The 14,629-nt window shown below is 45.3% G+C and overlaps 1 protein-coding gene across 9 annotated transcripts in view; it reads left to right on the plus strand.

Annotated features, from left to right (window-relative positions):
- The window catches only part of UNC79 (unc-79 homolog, NALCN channel complex subunit), a 538,994-nt gene that overhangs the window by 119,649 nt on the left and 404,716 nt on the right, over positions 1-14,629 (plus strand). For all 9 annotated transcript variants that reach the window (XM_069637971.1, XM_069637972.1, XM_069637973.1 and 6 more), the window contains 3 exons: positions 2,542-2,772; positions 4,799-4,989; positions 13,720-13,843. In XM_069637971.1, the coding sequence (XP_069494072.1) occupies positions 2,542-2,772; positions 4,799-4,989; positions 13,720-13,843 (546 nt within the window). The remainder of the gene's footprint in view (positions 1-2,541; positions 2,773-4,798; positions 4,990-13,719; positions 13,844-14,629) is intronic.

Here is a 14,629-nt window from a genome sequence, read left to right on the forward strand (position 1 = left end):
GTCTCAGCTCACTAGCCATGCGACTGTCCTTACTTTCTTTAGTATTGTGTCTCAGCACACTAGCCACGCGGTTGGCCTTAGTGTCTTTATTATTGTGTCTCAGCTCACTAGCAACGCGGCTGCCCTTAGTTTCTTTAGAATTGTGTCTCGGCTCACTAGCCACGCGGTTGGCCTTAGTGTCTTTATTATTGTGTCTCAGCTCACTAGCAACGCGGCTGCCCTTAGTTTCTTTAGTATTGTGTCTCGGCACACTAGCCTCGTAGTTGGCCTTAGTGTCTTTAATATTGTGTCTCAGCACACTAGCCACGCGGCTGGCCTTAGTTTCTTTAGTATTGTGTCTCAGCACACTAGCCACGCGGTTGGCCTTAGTGTCTTTATTATTGTGTCTCAGCTCACTAGCAACGCGGCTGGCCTTAGTTTCTTTAGAATTGTGTCTCGGCTCACTAGCCACGCGGTTGGCCTTAGTGTCTTTATTATTGTGTCTCAGCTCACTAGCAACGCGGCTGCCCTTAGTTTCTTTAGTATTGTGTCTCGGCACACTAGCCACGCAGTTGGCCTTAGTGTCCTTAATATTGTGTCTCAGCACACTAGCCACTCGGTTGGCCTTAGTGTCTTTAATATTGTGTCTCAGCACACTAGCCACGTGGCTGGCCTTTGTTTTTTTAGTATTGTGTCTCACCTCACTAGCCACACGGCTGGCCTTAGTGTCTTTAGTATTGTGTCTCAGCTCACTAGCCACGCGGCTGGCCTTAGTTTCTATGGTATTTTGTCTCAGCTCACTAGCCACGCGGCTGGCCTTAGTTTCTTTGGTATTTTCTCAGCTTACTAGCCACGCGGCTGGCCTTAGTTTCTTTAGTATTGTGTCTCAGCAAACTAGCCGCACGGCTGGCCTTAGTTTCTTCGGTATTTTGTCTCAGCTCACTAGCCACGTGGCTGGCCTTCGTTTCTTTGGTATTGTGTCTCGGCTCACTAGCCACGCGGCTGGCCTTAGTTTCTTTAGAATTGTGTCTCGGCTCACTAGCCACGCGGCTGGCCTTAGTTTCTTTAGTATTGTTTTTCTGCTCACTAGCCACGCGGCTGGCCTTATTTTCTTTGGTATTGTGTCTCGGCTCACTAGCCACGTGGCTGGCCTTAGTTTCTTTAGTATTGTGTCTCAGCTCACTAGCCACGCGGCTGGCCTTAGTTTCTTTACTATTGTGTCTCAGCTCACTAGCTGTGTGGCTGGCCTTAGTTTCTTTAGTATTGTGTCTCGGCTCACTAGCCACACGGCTGGCCTTAGTGTCTTTAGTATTGTGTCCCAGCACACTAGCCACGCGGTTGGCCTTAGTGTCTTTTAATATTGTGTCTCAGCACACTAGCCACGCGGCTGGCCTTAGTTTCTTTAGTATTGTGTGTCACCTCACTAGCCACGCGGCTGGCCTTAGTGTCTTTAGTATTGTGTCTCAGCTCACTAGCCACGCGGCTGGCCTTAGTTTCTATGGTATTTTGTCTCAGCTCACTAGCCACGCGGCTGGCCTTAGTTTCTTTGGTATTTTGTCTCAGCTCACTAGCCACGTGGCTGGCCTTCGTTTCTTTGGTATTGTGTCTCGGCTCACTAGCCACGCGGCTGGCCTTAGTTTCTTTAGAATTGTGTCTCGGCTCACTAGCCACGCGGCTGACCTTAGTTTCTTTAGTATTGTGTCTCAGCTCATTAGCCATGCGGCTGGCCTTATTTTCTTTGGTATTGTGTCTCGGCTCACTAGCCACGCGGCTGGCCTTAGTTTCTTTAGAATTGTGTCTCGGCTCTTTAGCCACGCTGCTGGCCTTAGTTTCTTTGGTATTGTGTCTCAGCGTACTTACATGTGGTTGTACCCCAGCCTTCATATTCTCCTTACTTACTTTGGGAGTGTGTGGGAAAATCGGAAAGACAGAAGAAAAGCAAAACTTCCTAAAAGCAAAAATGAATATCGGTTTCTAAAAGCAAAACTCATAAAAACTAAGGCGGATTGCATTGGTAGATAACAATGGGGTAGTTCGATTGAGGATAGGGCGATAAGCTCTCCACCTAAATGAGGCAGTGGGTGGGGCTTACATTGATTTTATACGTCTTCAGGACCAACAAACGCCCTGAGCAAAATCGGTCTAAAATATTTGGGAATTATGCTTTGGGAAATAAACATGAATCCATTACACTGATAAATGTGGCCTTTTTCAGTTGAGTCACGGACATTTCGCTGATGTTTCAAATTGCTACATTTTGAAGGGCTGCTAAGGGTTGGTAAATCACAACGAACCAGTACGTTGTCCAACACCGGGCCTCGAGGGCCGGGATCCTTACAGGTTGTCCCTCATTAATATTCATGAGGAAAAAAAATTGCATTTGCATTTAGAATCATAGTATGCAAATGTATCTCATGCATATTAATGAGGGGTATCTGGAAAACCCCCCACACCCCAGGCCTAAAGTTGGACAAACCTGCTTCATCACTCGTCAAAGACTCTTGCAGACACGTCAAGAGGAGTGATGGTGGATGATTTAACTCTCCTTTACCCATCTTGCAGGTGAGCCTCTGCACACCCAGTGAGAACACGCCCACGGAGAGCCTCGCCCGGCTGGTCAGCATGGTGTTCCAGTGGTTCCACTCCACGGCCTACATGATGGACGACGAGGTGGGCAGCCTGGTGGAGAAGCTGAAGCCCCAGTTTGTCACCAAGTGGCTGAAGACCGTGTGCGACATTCGCTTTGATGTCATGGTCATGTGCCTGCTCCCCAAGCCAATGGAATTCGCGAGGGTAAGTAAGAAGAGCCAATGGGTTTGTTTCGCGCATTCTTTTGGGCTTTCATGTAGTTCACACTAAAGTGCTGAAGTCTCCCCCCTGGCCATTCCTCCAGGGAGGGCGGACATCCAAGCAGACTTGCCTTACTTTGAAAAGAATACGCAACTGTAAACATGCTGATCTTGCAGGGGGTCAGCAACAGACAAAATGGCGCCCTGATTCAAATTGTTTTGTTGGTGCTGTACAATTTGCATATAATTCTGGGAATGCCATGCACTATAATGAGAAGATACAATATATTTCCCATGACAAAAGCCGCCCTCCCCCCGACACATGCAAAAGCAGAAATTCCTCAAAGTGAACTCGTCAGCAATAGCAGTCTTTGTATGATTAAGGTACAATTAGAACAGTACTGCTGCCCCTTTGTGACAATGTGTTGGTCCTATGCTTGGAAAAACTGAAACCTAAGGGTTTTTCTGTAATGCTTGCTCAAGTCTGGACATATAATGATATCGCTCCCCTTTTGGGGGCTGACACGAAGATGCTGCACCATCATTGCCCAACGACGAACCTACGTCTAGACCTAGAAAGTCTTCCACGTCTTCCACGTAGAAGCTTCATTGGGGATGCACCCAACAGATTCACTCATCATCACGTGGTGATCTCAGGTGGCATTTATCGAAGATCTTGACATGTGTAGATTCCTATACAATGCTACAAGTCTTCCTCAACATTCTCAGCAAGCCCACATGTGGACTGACATAATCACAGAACACAATACATGGCTCCCTTTCATATAGGTCTGCAGATGGTGTCAAGGTACAACGTGAGGTTTGTGGCCTTCTTCACTGCCTGCTAAGCCTAATTTACATCTTCCGTAAGAGCTGTACTGAGATTTGAGGACTTGGTCAAGGAAGAGGTGGATCGGATAGTGACGTTGATGTGAAAAGTTTCTATTCTCGACACACTGTAGCAAGGTTGGCCACATTGACACAAATCCATTTGACTTCAAAAAATGTACAAGTCTGTTCACTTAACCCAAACTCAAGCTTCTCCCCACAACAACTCTGCATGTTACATGTGCTTCGTGTACCTGTTACCTGATCGTTCTTTCTTGTTTTTTATTTGAAACAACATGTCCGATGTTTCTACTTTTTATTCTAATGAAATACAAAATAGATAAACTTATGGCACAGTTGTTGCTATGTATTTTGTATGTATGTCTGTATGTATAGGAATAATAAAGTGCAAACCTAGATGGGAAGTGCCACAGTGCCTTACAAAGGGGGCGCGCCCAGAGTTTACAAGTGGAATGGGGTTCGGTCTATTTGACCTAAAACATTTGACCTAATCACATTAGATCACATTTATTTGACCTTTTTCTTGGTCTAAAATGTGGGGGGAGACCCTACACAACTCCCCCAACTTCTCCTCAACCTGATCTATACTCTTACCCACCCACATCTGTATATTTAATTCGATTTGACCAAAAGAAAAGGTCAAAAAAATTCTATCAAGTGTTTTAGGTCAAATGTGTTTAGGTCCATTATGCTAATACCATGGAATGCAGGGTTAACAGATGGGTCGGGATGGGCAGGGGGGAATCGTCAGAAGAGGGGTTCTCCAGAGGGGGAGAATAGGGATGAGTGGAGCGATCAGTGATTTTATATAAAGTTATTTAGAGTGACTTACTGTACACCTATTATACGCAATAAATTAAGCCTTTGCAATTGTCACATTGGTTCTATGTGATCACGTGGAGGAGATTTGCTTGAATCCAAATCCATCGATTTTTATTTCATTTGAATCCATTTGAATGCAAATATATGCAGGGGCCCCCCCCCTGCAATGCCTCCTTCTCCCCCTCTAACTTAATTATTCCCCTTATCCACCCCCCCACATATATTTGCGGCCAAATTCAGTCCCAAAAATGAGATGGATTTGGATTCGATCAAAACTCCTGCACGGTAAATTTCCTATGCCGTTTCGTCAACTGCTTGACAAATGTTTCTCCCTGTTGTTGTGTCAAAACACCCCTCAGGTGGGCGGCTACTGGGATAAGTCTTGCAGCACGGTCACGCAGCTCAAGGAGGGTCTCAACCGACTCCTGTGCCTGATTCCGTACAATGTTATCAACCAGCCGGTCTGGGAGTGCATCATGCCCGAGTGGTTGGAAGCCATCCGGCTAGAGGTTCCGGATAACCATCTGAAGGAGTTCAGGGAAGTACTCAGGTATGTTCTCTCTGTACAAAAAAACAACACGTTTTGTTTAAAAAGAAATTGAATTTCCCAATAAAATCTACAGATTAACACAAACGTCGAGCATGCACTTTAATTCCAAACATTTGTGTGTAGAGGGCAGCACACGTTTTAATCTGTTGTGGCCTTGTGTTTAAAAAGACAAGTAAAGTCTTAAAAAGCAAGTAGAGTTTAAGAAAGGATATCAATATTGTAATTGTTTTAATATATTTGTAAACTTTGTTATAAATTTTTTTTTAACTTTATTTGGTTTTTAAAGATACCGCCAGAACAGATAAAAAATAACCAGCAAATAAAACACAGCCTCAACACATCCACAGCATTCCTATAAAATTGAAGATCACCTAAAGTAGTGAAAGATAGGGGAAGGTACAAGAAGGATGGATATTTGGAGAGAAAACCAAGTACGAAAAAAAAGAAAAAATTGGGGGAAGGAATATTCTACATCACTAACATTTTACCACCTGCAAAAGTGCATTAAATTCAGTAGGGGTTGGAGGGACGTCATCATGAGTAACAGGAGCAATTCCCAAGTAGAAGGCAGCCACATTTGTTAGGTAGACGACTGCAGAATTTTGTGTTGGAAGGCAGATTTGTTCTAAATGCCATGTTTATCAGCCTGGCAATTTCCCATATGTATAGGCCTACCTCCAACAAGAAGGGTTGCATCGGGCCACTGGCATTGCCCATCGCCAGCAAAGGTAATGGGTTGTCTTCGAATTTTCTTAACACTGGAGACCTTCCAAGATGTGAAACATCTTAGAGAGTACCACACGTGTACTTGACCTTGCTATCAGCCTTAATCGCATAAATCTGATGCTGGCACTAACACATATGATATTGTTGTAAATCTAGACTGTTCTTCTGATGCGAATCCCTGTTAACTGTGGATGAGGTGCTTCTTTACTCCATTGTTCCTTTCTGTGTATTCTCAGAGTTGTCCAACTTCTGGCCTCAATGCCTGGATCCATGTCGGGTTTTTAGGACACCCCTTATTAATATTCATGAGATACATTTGTATACGATGATTCTAAGTGTATGCACATTTTTCTTCTGGATTATTAATGAGGGATATCCTGAAAACCTGTATGAATCCCGGCCTTCGTAAGGCCTGGAGTTGGACAACCCGAACTAAACTGACGTTCCCGGATCCGTTTCACCTGGGTGCATTTCCGCCATCTGCTGAATCAGTTCGAGAGATTTCCGCCCCAGCTGATTTACACTGTACCAATGGTGGCGTCTGCACGTGTTCTAGACGTTGTGGCGATTTTACAACGGTCCCCGGATCAGGCCGTAAGAATAATCTGAAGCTCTCAATGGTAAACAAGGTTTCCCTTAAGTTGTTCCTGACTCTCACATTGGTGGATGGCAGAGAAGCAAATGCTTCTCCCTCAGGAGGAAACAGGGTGGCAGTTTAATACAATTTACAGTCACACAAGCACACAGCAAAGCAAAGTCCACGCAGTATACTTCTGGACATGAACTCTTCAAATCCGGACTCGCCCCAGTGCTGTAAAACCACCATGGCGATGATGGGGACAGATTAAAAGCTTATTAACATAACATACCATTACATAACATAACATATTAGGGGTAAGACCTCAGAATCCTAAGTAGCACATTCAAGCAGTAGGGAAAATGCTTCAATCACGTTTTCCATAGCTCTTAGCAGGTAAGTACGAATATCAGATACTTTGGAATATTTTTAGAGAGTTCGCAAGGTTTGCCAATAAAGAATGACTGGTCGAAGACCGCATAAAACAGTTGAAAGTTACTGAGATCACAGAGGAGATGCAGAGGAGACAATCTTTGGCTAGATAATGAAAAGGGACCCTGCCAGAGGAGTCCAGGAATCAACCAGAAAGAGTCTCACTGGGATTGCAGAGGTGAATGGAGTCTGGTGAACAGGATCAGGGTCTGTAGGCAGAACCCAGACACCTAACATCAAGCCAGTGGCAGATTAGAAGGAAGTCAGAAGACCCCTCAAGAGGTCAGCAGGGATGTGTGAGTCCAGAGGAAGTGGGCAGAGGATAAGGGTGCAGATGTTAAAACCAACATTGAGCTTTCTACTGTCGCGGGTTTTGGTTCTGGGCAGCAGAACTGCAGGCAAAGATCCTGGTGAAGGAATGATGGACCCAGTGATTCAGAAGAGATTGGAGGACCACCACAAGACCACCCTCAAGTCTGTGGACCAATGAGTTAACACAATACTGTCCCTTTGGGTTGGGTCATTGGATGCTGCAGAACAGGACAAGGGTGGTCCCCTTGGTGGAAGGGTATCAGCAGAGTCATCAATGATGGGTTCGGCAATTGAGCGAGCCCTTCCTGACGGCAGAAACAATGCTGTCCAGTCTCCTGCAACCAATTAAGTGCTGACACTTCTGGGCGTGTACACCACATAGCCAGGTGGTTCAGGGGAGCACAGCACAGCTGCAGAGGTGGAGGTCAAGAGAAGGGTTCACTGAAATCGTTTACTCTAGGAGGAAGGGCAGATCTTTGCCTTTAGGAGGATCAGGAGCCAACAAACAAAGCTTCCATCAGGAACCTCAACCATGTCTTCTTTAATTCTAGTTACACAGGTGTGCAGTCCCTTCAATCACAAATCATGCACTGTTCCAAGTTTGGACAGCCTCCAAAGCTGTGGAGGACAGCCTCACTCTTGTTTCATGGGCGCACAAAGGGGTGTTGATTAAGGTGTCTGGCAGACCCTCGGCCATCTAGACCTGGTTTTCACTTCCAATAGGTTAGGCAAGACTTTAGAGTCAGAGCCCAGGTAGGCAAACAGGCAAAGATGGCCGTTCCTGCAATGGAACACAGACACGTAGCACAGTAAAGAGCCTGGCTAGGACACAAGACTCTACCAAGAAGCCATTTTCAGCATGAAGGCAATGGCTACTATCAGAGTGAAGTGAGGTAAAGAGCTGCCACCAACCTGGAACATTGACACACTATCTGGGTGAGGAAACCCACCAAGGGACAGGGTATGACAATGTTGCCATGCACCTGTCTTGAAGGCAGCACACTACACAATACAGTTGCAGTCTGCAGTAGAGCTTTGGAAAAAAAACCTTGATTGGGAAAAATGGGTCATGGCCCAGGAAAACCTTCTGAAATAACCACAAACTCTAGCCCTAGAATATTTGGGGAACATGTGACCTTTTTATTAAGAACCCCGACTTTATGCCACCCCAATAACACGGTACGGCCATGTCCAGCTGGTGCAACGTTCTTTTATCGCTAGGCTTTCGAACGCCTTTTGTTTCAACGTGGAAAGAATAATGAAAACGCCGACCCCCCCTAAGGCCACCTCACCCACTCTTTCTTAACTATCCCCAAACCCCCCAACCTCTTGTCTGCCCTTTCCCACTCCCCCCCCAAAAAATCGATTAAATGTTTTCGTTATTCTTTCCACGTCGAAACAGCAGGCGTTCGCAAGCCTAGCGATACAAGAACGTTGTACCAGCTGGACATGGCCGTAGCGTGTTATTGGGGTGGCATAAAGTTGGGGTGCACAAGGATAGCCAACGCTGTTCTGTATGAGTTACGTGGGCATTCTGCTGAAGTGGGCATTAAACCCAGTGCTAGGTTGGAGAGCACCGTACATTAGTGAGAGCAAAAGATTTGCCTTTTTGCATTGGGCCAGTTGTAAATAGCAGGTATTCAACATGTGCTCCATTGCAGCCCACGAAGAGTACAAGGGAGTACAATGCAAACATTACAGAACAAGGGAGTGGTGAGGCCAGAACGCAATGTTGCTTTGGGGTTTATTTATTTTTACATTTGAAGAGCTCACAGAACCCAGCGGCATCGAGGTGCTGCTTGCGAGGGGGGGAGGGGAGTGGATGGAGGATAAGGTAGAAAGAGGGGTGAAGGTGGGTAGGTCGGGGCATAGTTAGCTACATAGTTCATTGTCTGGTACAGTGTCAGTGGCGTAGCGCATTTTCAAAATGTTTTCTGTGAGACCGATGTCAGTGGAACAAGATGGTTTTCAAGTTGGCCCTGAACAAATCAAAAACGTAGTTGCTCGTGATAGGATCCCCAAACACTCTAAATAAACTCAGCCCACAATATGTTGGTTTTCAGATGGGAGAAGAATCTATCATGCCTCTAAAAAAGGTGAAAACATTGGGGGTGACCTTTGACTAACATCTGACTATGAAACAACATGTTAGTAGCCTGGTATCATCATGTGCCTACTATATCAAACTTTTAGCACACTTAAGGCCCCTTATATCTCAAGATAATGCAGAGACAATTGCCAGAGCGATAATAGGCTCAAAAATAGCCTATTGTTCTAGTCTCCTTATGGGACTTAATACGTCTGATTGTAACAGAGTGTAAGAATGCCAAAACGGGGCAATCAGAGTTGTTATGAAACTTAAAGAGATCACGTCACAACGGCATAGAGTCCAGAATCTTATTCAGGACTAAGACTCTAGTACAAAGATGTAGATCTGGTAACATGCGTGAATATCTGCAACAGCTCCTCATCATGAGAAACAACACTAGAACACTAAGGTCTAACAATCAGTACCTTTTATTCGAACTGAAATGCCGAACCACCAGAGTGGCCAACTCAGCTTTCTTCTCCAGCGGACCGAAGGTCTGGAACACCCTACCATTGTACATGAGACGCATTGAGTCACTTAAAATCTTTAAGAAAAGACTGAAGACCTACCTTTTTAACTAACTTATGTATAGTTTTATCTGAGTGCTACCTCTTTTTAGCTTTCACACCTGTGTTTTTATGATTTTCGTTATTTGTTGTATGTGTCTTGTAGCACCCTCAAGCCTTAGGGTCTATGGCCGCGCTATATAAATGTAACAAAGTAAAGTAAAGTAAAAGTAGATTGTATGAGGGCTCAGATCATAGGTGAGGAGGTAGGTTGTTCCATAAACATGCTGCAATGACTGGGGAGCTAGAGCCCCAGCTCTAGTGCGTCTGAAACGATGAGTGGTGAGTCTGTGGCTGTAGATCGGTCTAGTTGGTCTAGACGAGGGAGATGTTTAAGGCGGTGCAGAGTTGGAGAGGCAGTAATGAGTGATGGAGAGTAGTTTAAAGTTGATCGGCTCTCTGACAGGTAGCCAATGAGCAGCTTTTCTATGAATCGCGGGCGTCTTGTTGACCGTCCATTCGTGCTTACTGGAGGATAGGGGTTATAGACTCTTCCAGTTAGAATTGCCAAAATCGTTTTTAGGGCAATTTTGAAACCACTTAGACCTAGGAAACCTCCATGCCGAACGGCGTGTTCTGCCAGCTGTGGTCTTTCTGTTCTTTGCTTTTTTACAGAGAGGTACGCAGCTCTAGCTCGTGGACCATGTGCACCCGTGCCCTTGCCGTCCTGTATAGGGGAGTGAAAGGAAATAACAGAGTCAGTATTTATACCTTCGTCATTCTTGCGCAGGCAACGGGGCTGGATTTTAGAAAAGGCTTGTGTACTGAAACTGCGTTGATGAGTGCATAGAAAACTGCTCTTTCTAGATGGTTGCCTTGCAATCTGATCGCTCCTAGATTTGGTTTGAGTATTTGGTCAGAACCTTTAGCCGGTCAGTAGTGGCGTTATCCTCACGATTAAATGGTTAAGATCTCTTCACCTCTTTAGGCGACCTCCGATTTAGGATCCGGCAGGCACCAAACCTCTCTCTCACCAGTCATTGTTAAAATGTGAACCTCCTGCTGCTCAAAATAATACTGGGATGATAGGACGCTCCACCGGCCATATATGGACGAACCCAGTGGCAGCTGGTGACTTTGAAAGGTGGTGGGCCGAAAAATTTTTCGGGACGAAATTGTAAGCGAGCAAGCCTGACCCACGTGAAGGGTGGTCCTCAGGGGTGGATCTCCCCATGAACATTATGGAAAAATGGCTCCCAAATGTGCAATTTACTGACAAACCCACACACACTTACCATAAAAAGCATTAGGTTTTAGATATTAATGGTGGCGCTTTTACTTTGCCTTTGCACCCAGTTACCCCAGGGTTTGGTGCGCGTTACAAATAAATAAACTAAACTAAACTAAACTTAATTCTTATGGGTGCAAGTGTGACTGTGTATTATACAGCAGCTTGTATTGAGAACAGGTGGTACACCATGTATTTCTACACATGTGTGTGCGCCTGTCTGTAGGTCCTATGAAAGAGGAATGCTCCAGGACACAGACGAGCCAAAAGACAGAACAAGTAAAAAAAAACCTGGACTCCAAAAATCAAAGAGGCCACATTCTGACATTCTAATTAATGATTTCTCTCTGCACACTTAAATGGTACCACAGAGTGCCTTCTAGGAACAGGATGCAAGCGGCCTATTTGAAAGCACATTGGGCCCATTGCATTTGCCAACATTATCAGCTACACGGTGCATCAGCCTGGCCCATGCAAGGCTTTCAGGACAGCCCTGGAGAACTGGCCTATATTCCAGTCTGGGACTGCCAGATGGATCCAAAGGGAGAGGTTTGGATGGCAAATGAGTTGCAGTCTGGGGAGCCGAGATGAAGATGGCCAAACACTGTAATGTTAAAAACATGTAGGTTACACTCTTTAACAAATGGGAAGGAACTGAAACACGTGTTGCTAATCGCTGGATGATGAACTCAAGAGAGTGTGGTAGTGGTACAGTGAAGCGGCCAGGCCCTCCTGTGTAAGTCTCAAGCCCATAATTGCTTCAGCACTATGCATTATGAAAATGTCTGCACGTGTGTTCTCTCAAAATAAGTACTGCCATTATGGGAAAACAAACTTGCAGACAGTTTCAGAATGCGTAGTGCAGTAAGAGGGCAAGTGTTCCAGGCCTGGTCTGATGCATTACCTCCCGGCTCGAGACAAGACCGAGGATCATCCTCGTCTCCCCAGTGCGCGGCCCTCTGCGGCCGCGCTTTCCAAACATCAGAGAAATTATCCCAAAGGAATGAATAGTGAGGCATTCTTACCTGCACAACTACACTGTACAAGGTCCACTACTGGGAAACACGCTTGTTCGGACCCACACTGGGACATAAACGATACGTTCAAGTGAGAGAAAGTGGCACACGCATGTGTCCATCATCCGACCTCACCCACAATACTGAATATCATTGGCTGATAAACAGCCAATGACATTGTTCAGTATAACTTGCTAGCCAGTAGCATACGCCTCACAGTAAGTTCAGATCTTCCTGGTGCGCTGCTTGTGCACAGAATAATACTGGCAGGGCCACCCCTCTAGTGCCCCGCCAGCCTCCTGCATTGTGAATGTTTACGTAGAGTGCGTGGAGCTACGAGCGCCACGCACTTTACAAAAGGGAAAAGCTCTGTAAAACGGGACGCGCCCCTGTGTTAGGGTGGCAGGCTCAGCCACCTACATTGAAGACTGAACATTGCAGAGCGGTAGATTCATTGTTTATTTATAATTAATCTGCCGCTCTGCAACATCGATTTGCCGGCACCCCGCGCTGCGCTGCAAAACAGAGAGAGAACCTTGTGCACAATGTTCTCTGCACACTCTGTGGGTGGGGGCCCTGGCTGGTATGTGGGGGGGTGGTGGCGCCCCCCTGCCCTATACAAGCAGCTGCCACTGGCGAAACCAAAACTCACAAATCAAGGAAGCAACTTCTCAGTCCTCGATGAGTACCTTTCCGAAGGTCTTCCAAGAGTAAAATGGGTCTACAGCAAAGGTCACTCGCCTGTGTCCGTCTAGGTATTTTAGGGAACACATCTACCTCGAGCAAATGCAAGACACATTGCAAGACTGTTTACAAAAACTCCCCTCTTAATAAACAAATTCTCAATGTAACTCGAAGAAAAGATACCCCTCAGAAATTGAATTTCGTCACTCCCGGGTAATGCCGGACACTTTGTGGGGCATACTACAAAACCATTTGTACTACTGCGCCCCTTTGCATCACGCCCCCACCATAGCTCCAATACAATGATGCAAAGGCCCAAAAACTGCAGGCGGATTAGGCGAGGCATTTCAAAGACATGAGCATGCAACTATGATCAAATAGGCTCTGGACCGGCTCCAGTAGCAAGCTTTATGCAATTCTGCTCTGTGTATTGCACAATGTCTCCTGTTGATAGACAGTCGGCCTGCCGGAGGAAACTTGATTCTTAATTTTAAACCAGAATGCAGATTCTGTCTCCCACCTACTTAAAAAGGATATAGCAAGCCACCTTGGAGTTCCACGGCCTGGGAATGGAACTCAACCTTCTACCCGTCGCCACTATTTGGCCGCAAATATCCTTGCAACCCAGTGATATCCTCAGAACATACCGAAGAGGGTACTTTATCCCATATATATTAAGTATTGTAAGGAGATAAACTCCCTTAAATGCTAATGGTATTATGTTTTTATTAGTATACTATGTTTAATGGTTTGGGTCTATTTGACCTAAAACATTTGACCTAATCACATTTGATCAAATTTATTTGACCTTTATTTTGGTCTAAAATGCGGGAGGAGAACCTCTGCAACTCCCCACCTCACTTCCTCTCAACGTAATCTATACCCTTACCCACCCCCATATATATATTTAATTAAATTTGACCCAAAAAAAGGTCCAAAGAATTCGATCAAGTGTCTTAGGTCAAATGTTTTTAGATCAATTATGCTAATACTTTGTCACATGCTGTATTGATTCTGCGTGCTGGAGTCTCGTTGACTAGACGCGTCTTGGTACGTTTGGCAGGCCCAATGTTTATGTGCGTATTTTCTGTGCTTTGCAGCAAAATGTTTGATATCGAGCTGTGCCCGCTTCCGTTCACCATGGAGGAGATGTTTAGCTTCATCAGCTGTCGCTTCACGGGGTACCCCTCCTCCGTGCAGGAGCAGGCTTTACTATGGCTCCATGTAAGTACATCTAGGTGAACTGCCTTCAGCACCCCACTTTCCCCATCGGACAGCCGAAGATATACTTTTGCAATGCTTTTCCCCTTTCAGAAGTTTTGGGCATTTTTGTCTCGTCCTACATTTATAACCAAATGTTTAGTTTGAAAACATAACTTTATGCAAGATGCTGTGCAATAGTCTGTGCAAGATACTGTTCAAGAGACAATGCAAGATTCTGTGCAGGATACCGTGCAAGATTTTGTGGAAGTGACTGTGCAAGATTCTGTGCAAGGTACTGTGCAAGAGACAATGCAAGAGTCTGTGCCGGATACTGTGCATGATTGTGTGCAAGAGACTGTGCAAAATACTTTGCAAGGTACTGTGCAAGATACTGTGCAAGGTACTGTGCAAGAGCCTGGTCAAGATACTGTGCAAGCGACAATGCAATATCTTGTGCAAGATATTGTGCAGGATACTGTGCAAGATAATGTGCAAGATTGTGTGCAAGATACTGCAACATTTTGTGCAAGGTACTGTGCAAGATACTGTGCAGGATTATGTGCAGAATACTGTGCAAGATATTGGGCAAGATACTATGCAAGGTACTTGAATAGGTATGCAGTGGTCCTAAAGATATTGGTAGAGCAACCCTGGCTTTGGAATTGGTGGATAGCAGCCAGGAGTATTGATGAGATGTAATTAGGGTTCAGCCCATGAGGGGTTTCCTAGTGGGACTGCTTAACATTTTGGTAAAGAAAACTTTTTTGGTGTTTCTGGAGTGATTATAATGTATTCTTGCTGAGGAAA

The sequence above is a fragment of the Ambystoma mexicanum genome, chromosome 14 (genome assembly GCF_040938575.1).
Source record: "Ambystoma mexicanum isolate Mex_15411 chromosome 14, UKY_AmexF1_1, whole genome shotgun sequence".
Lineage (NCBI taxonomy): Eukaryota > Metazoa > Chordata > Amphibia > Caudata > Ambystomatidae > Ambystoma > Ambystoma mexicanum.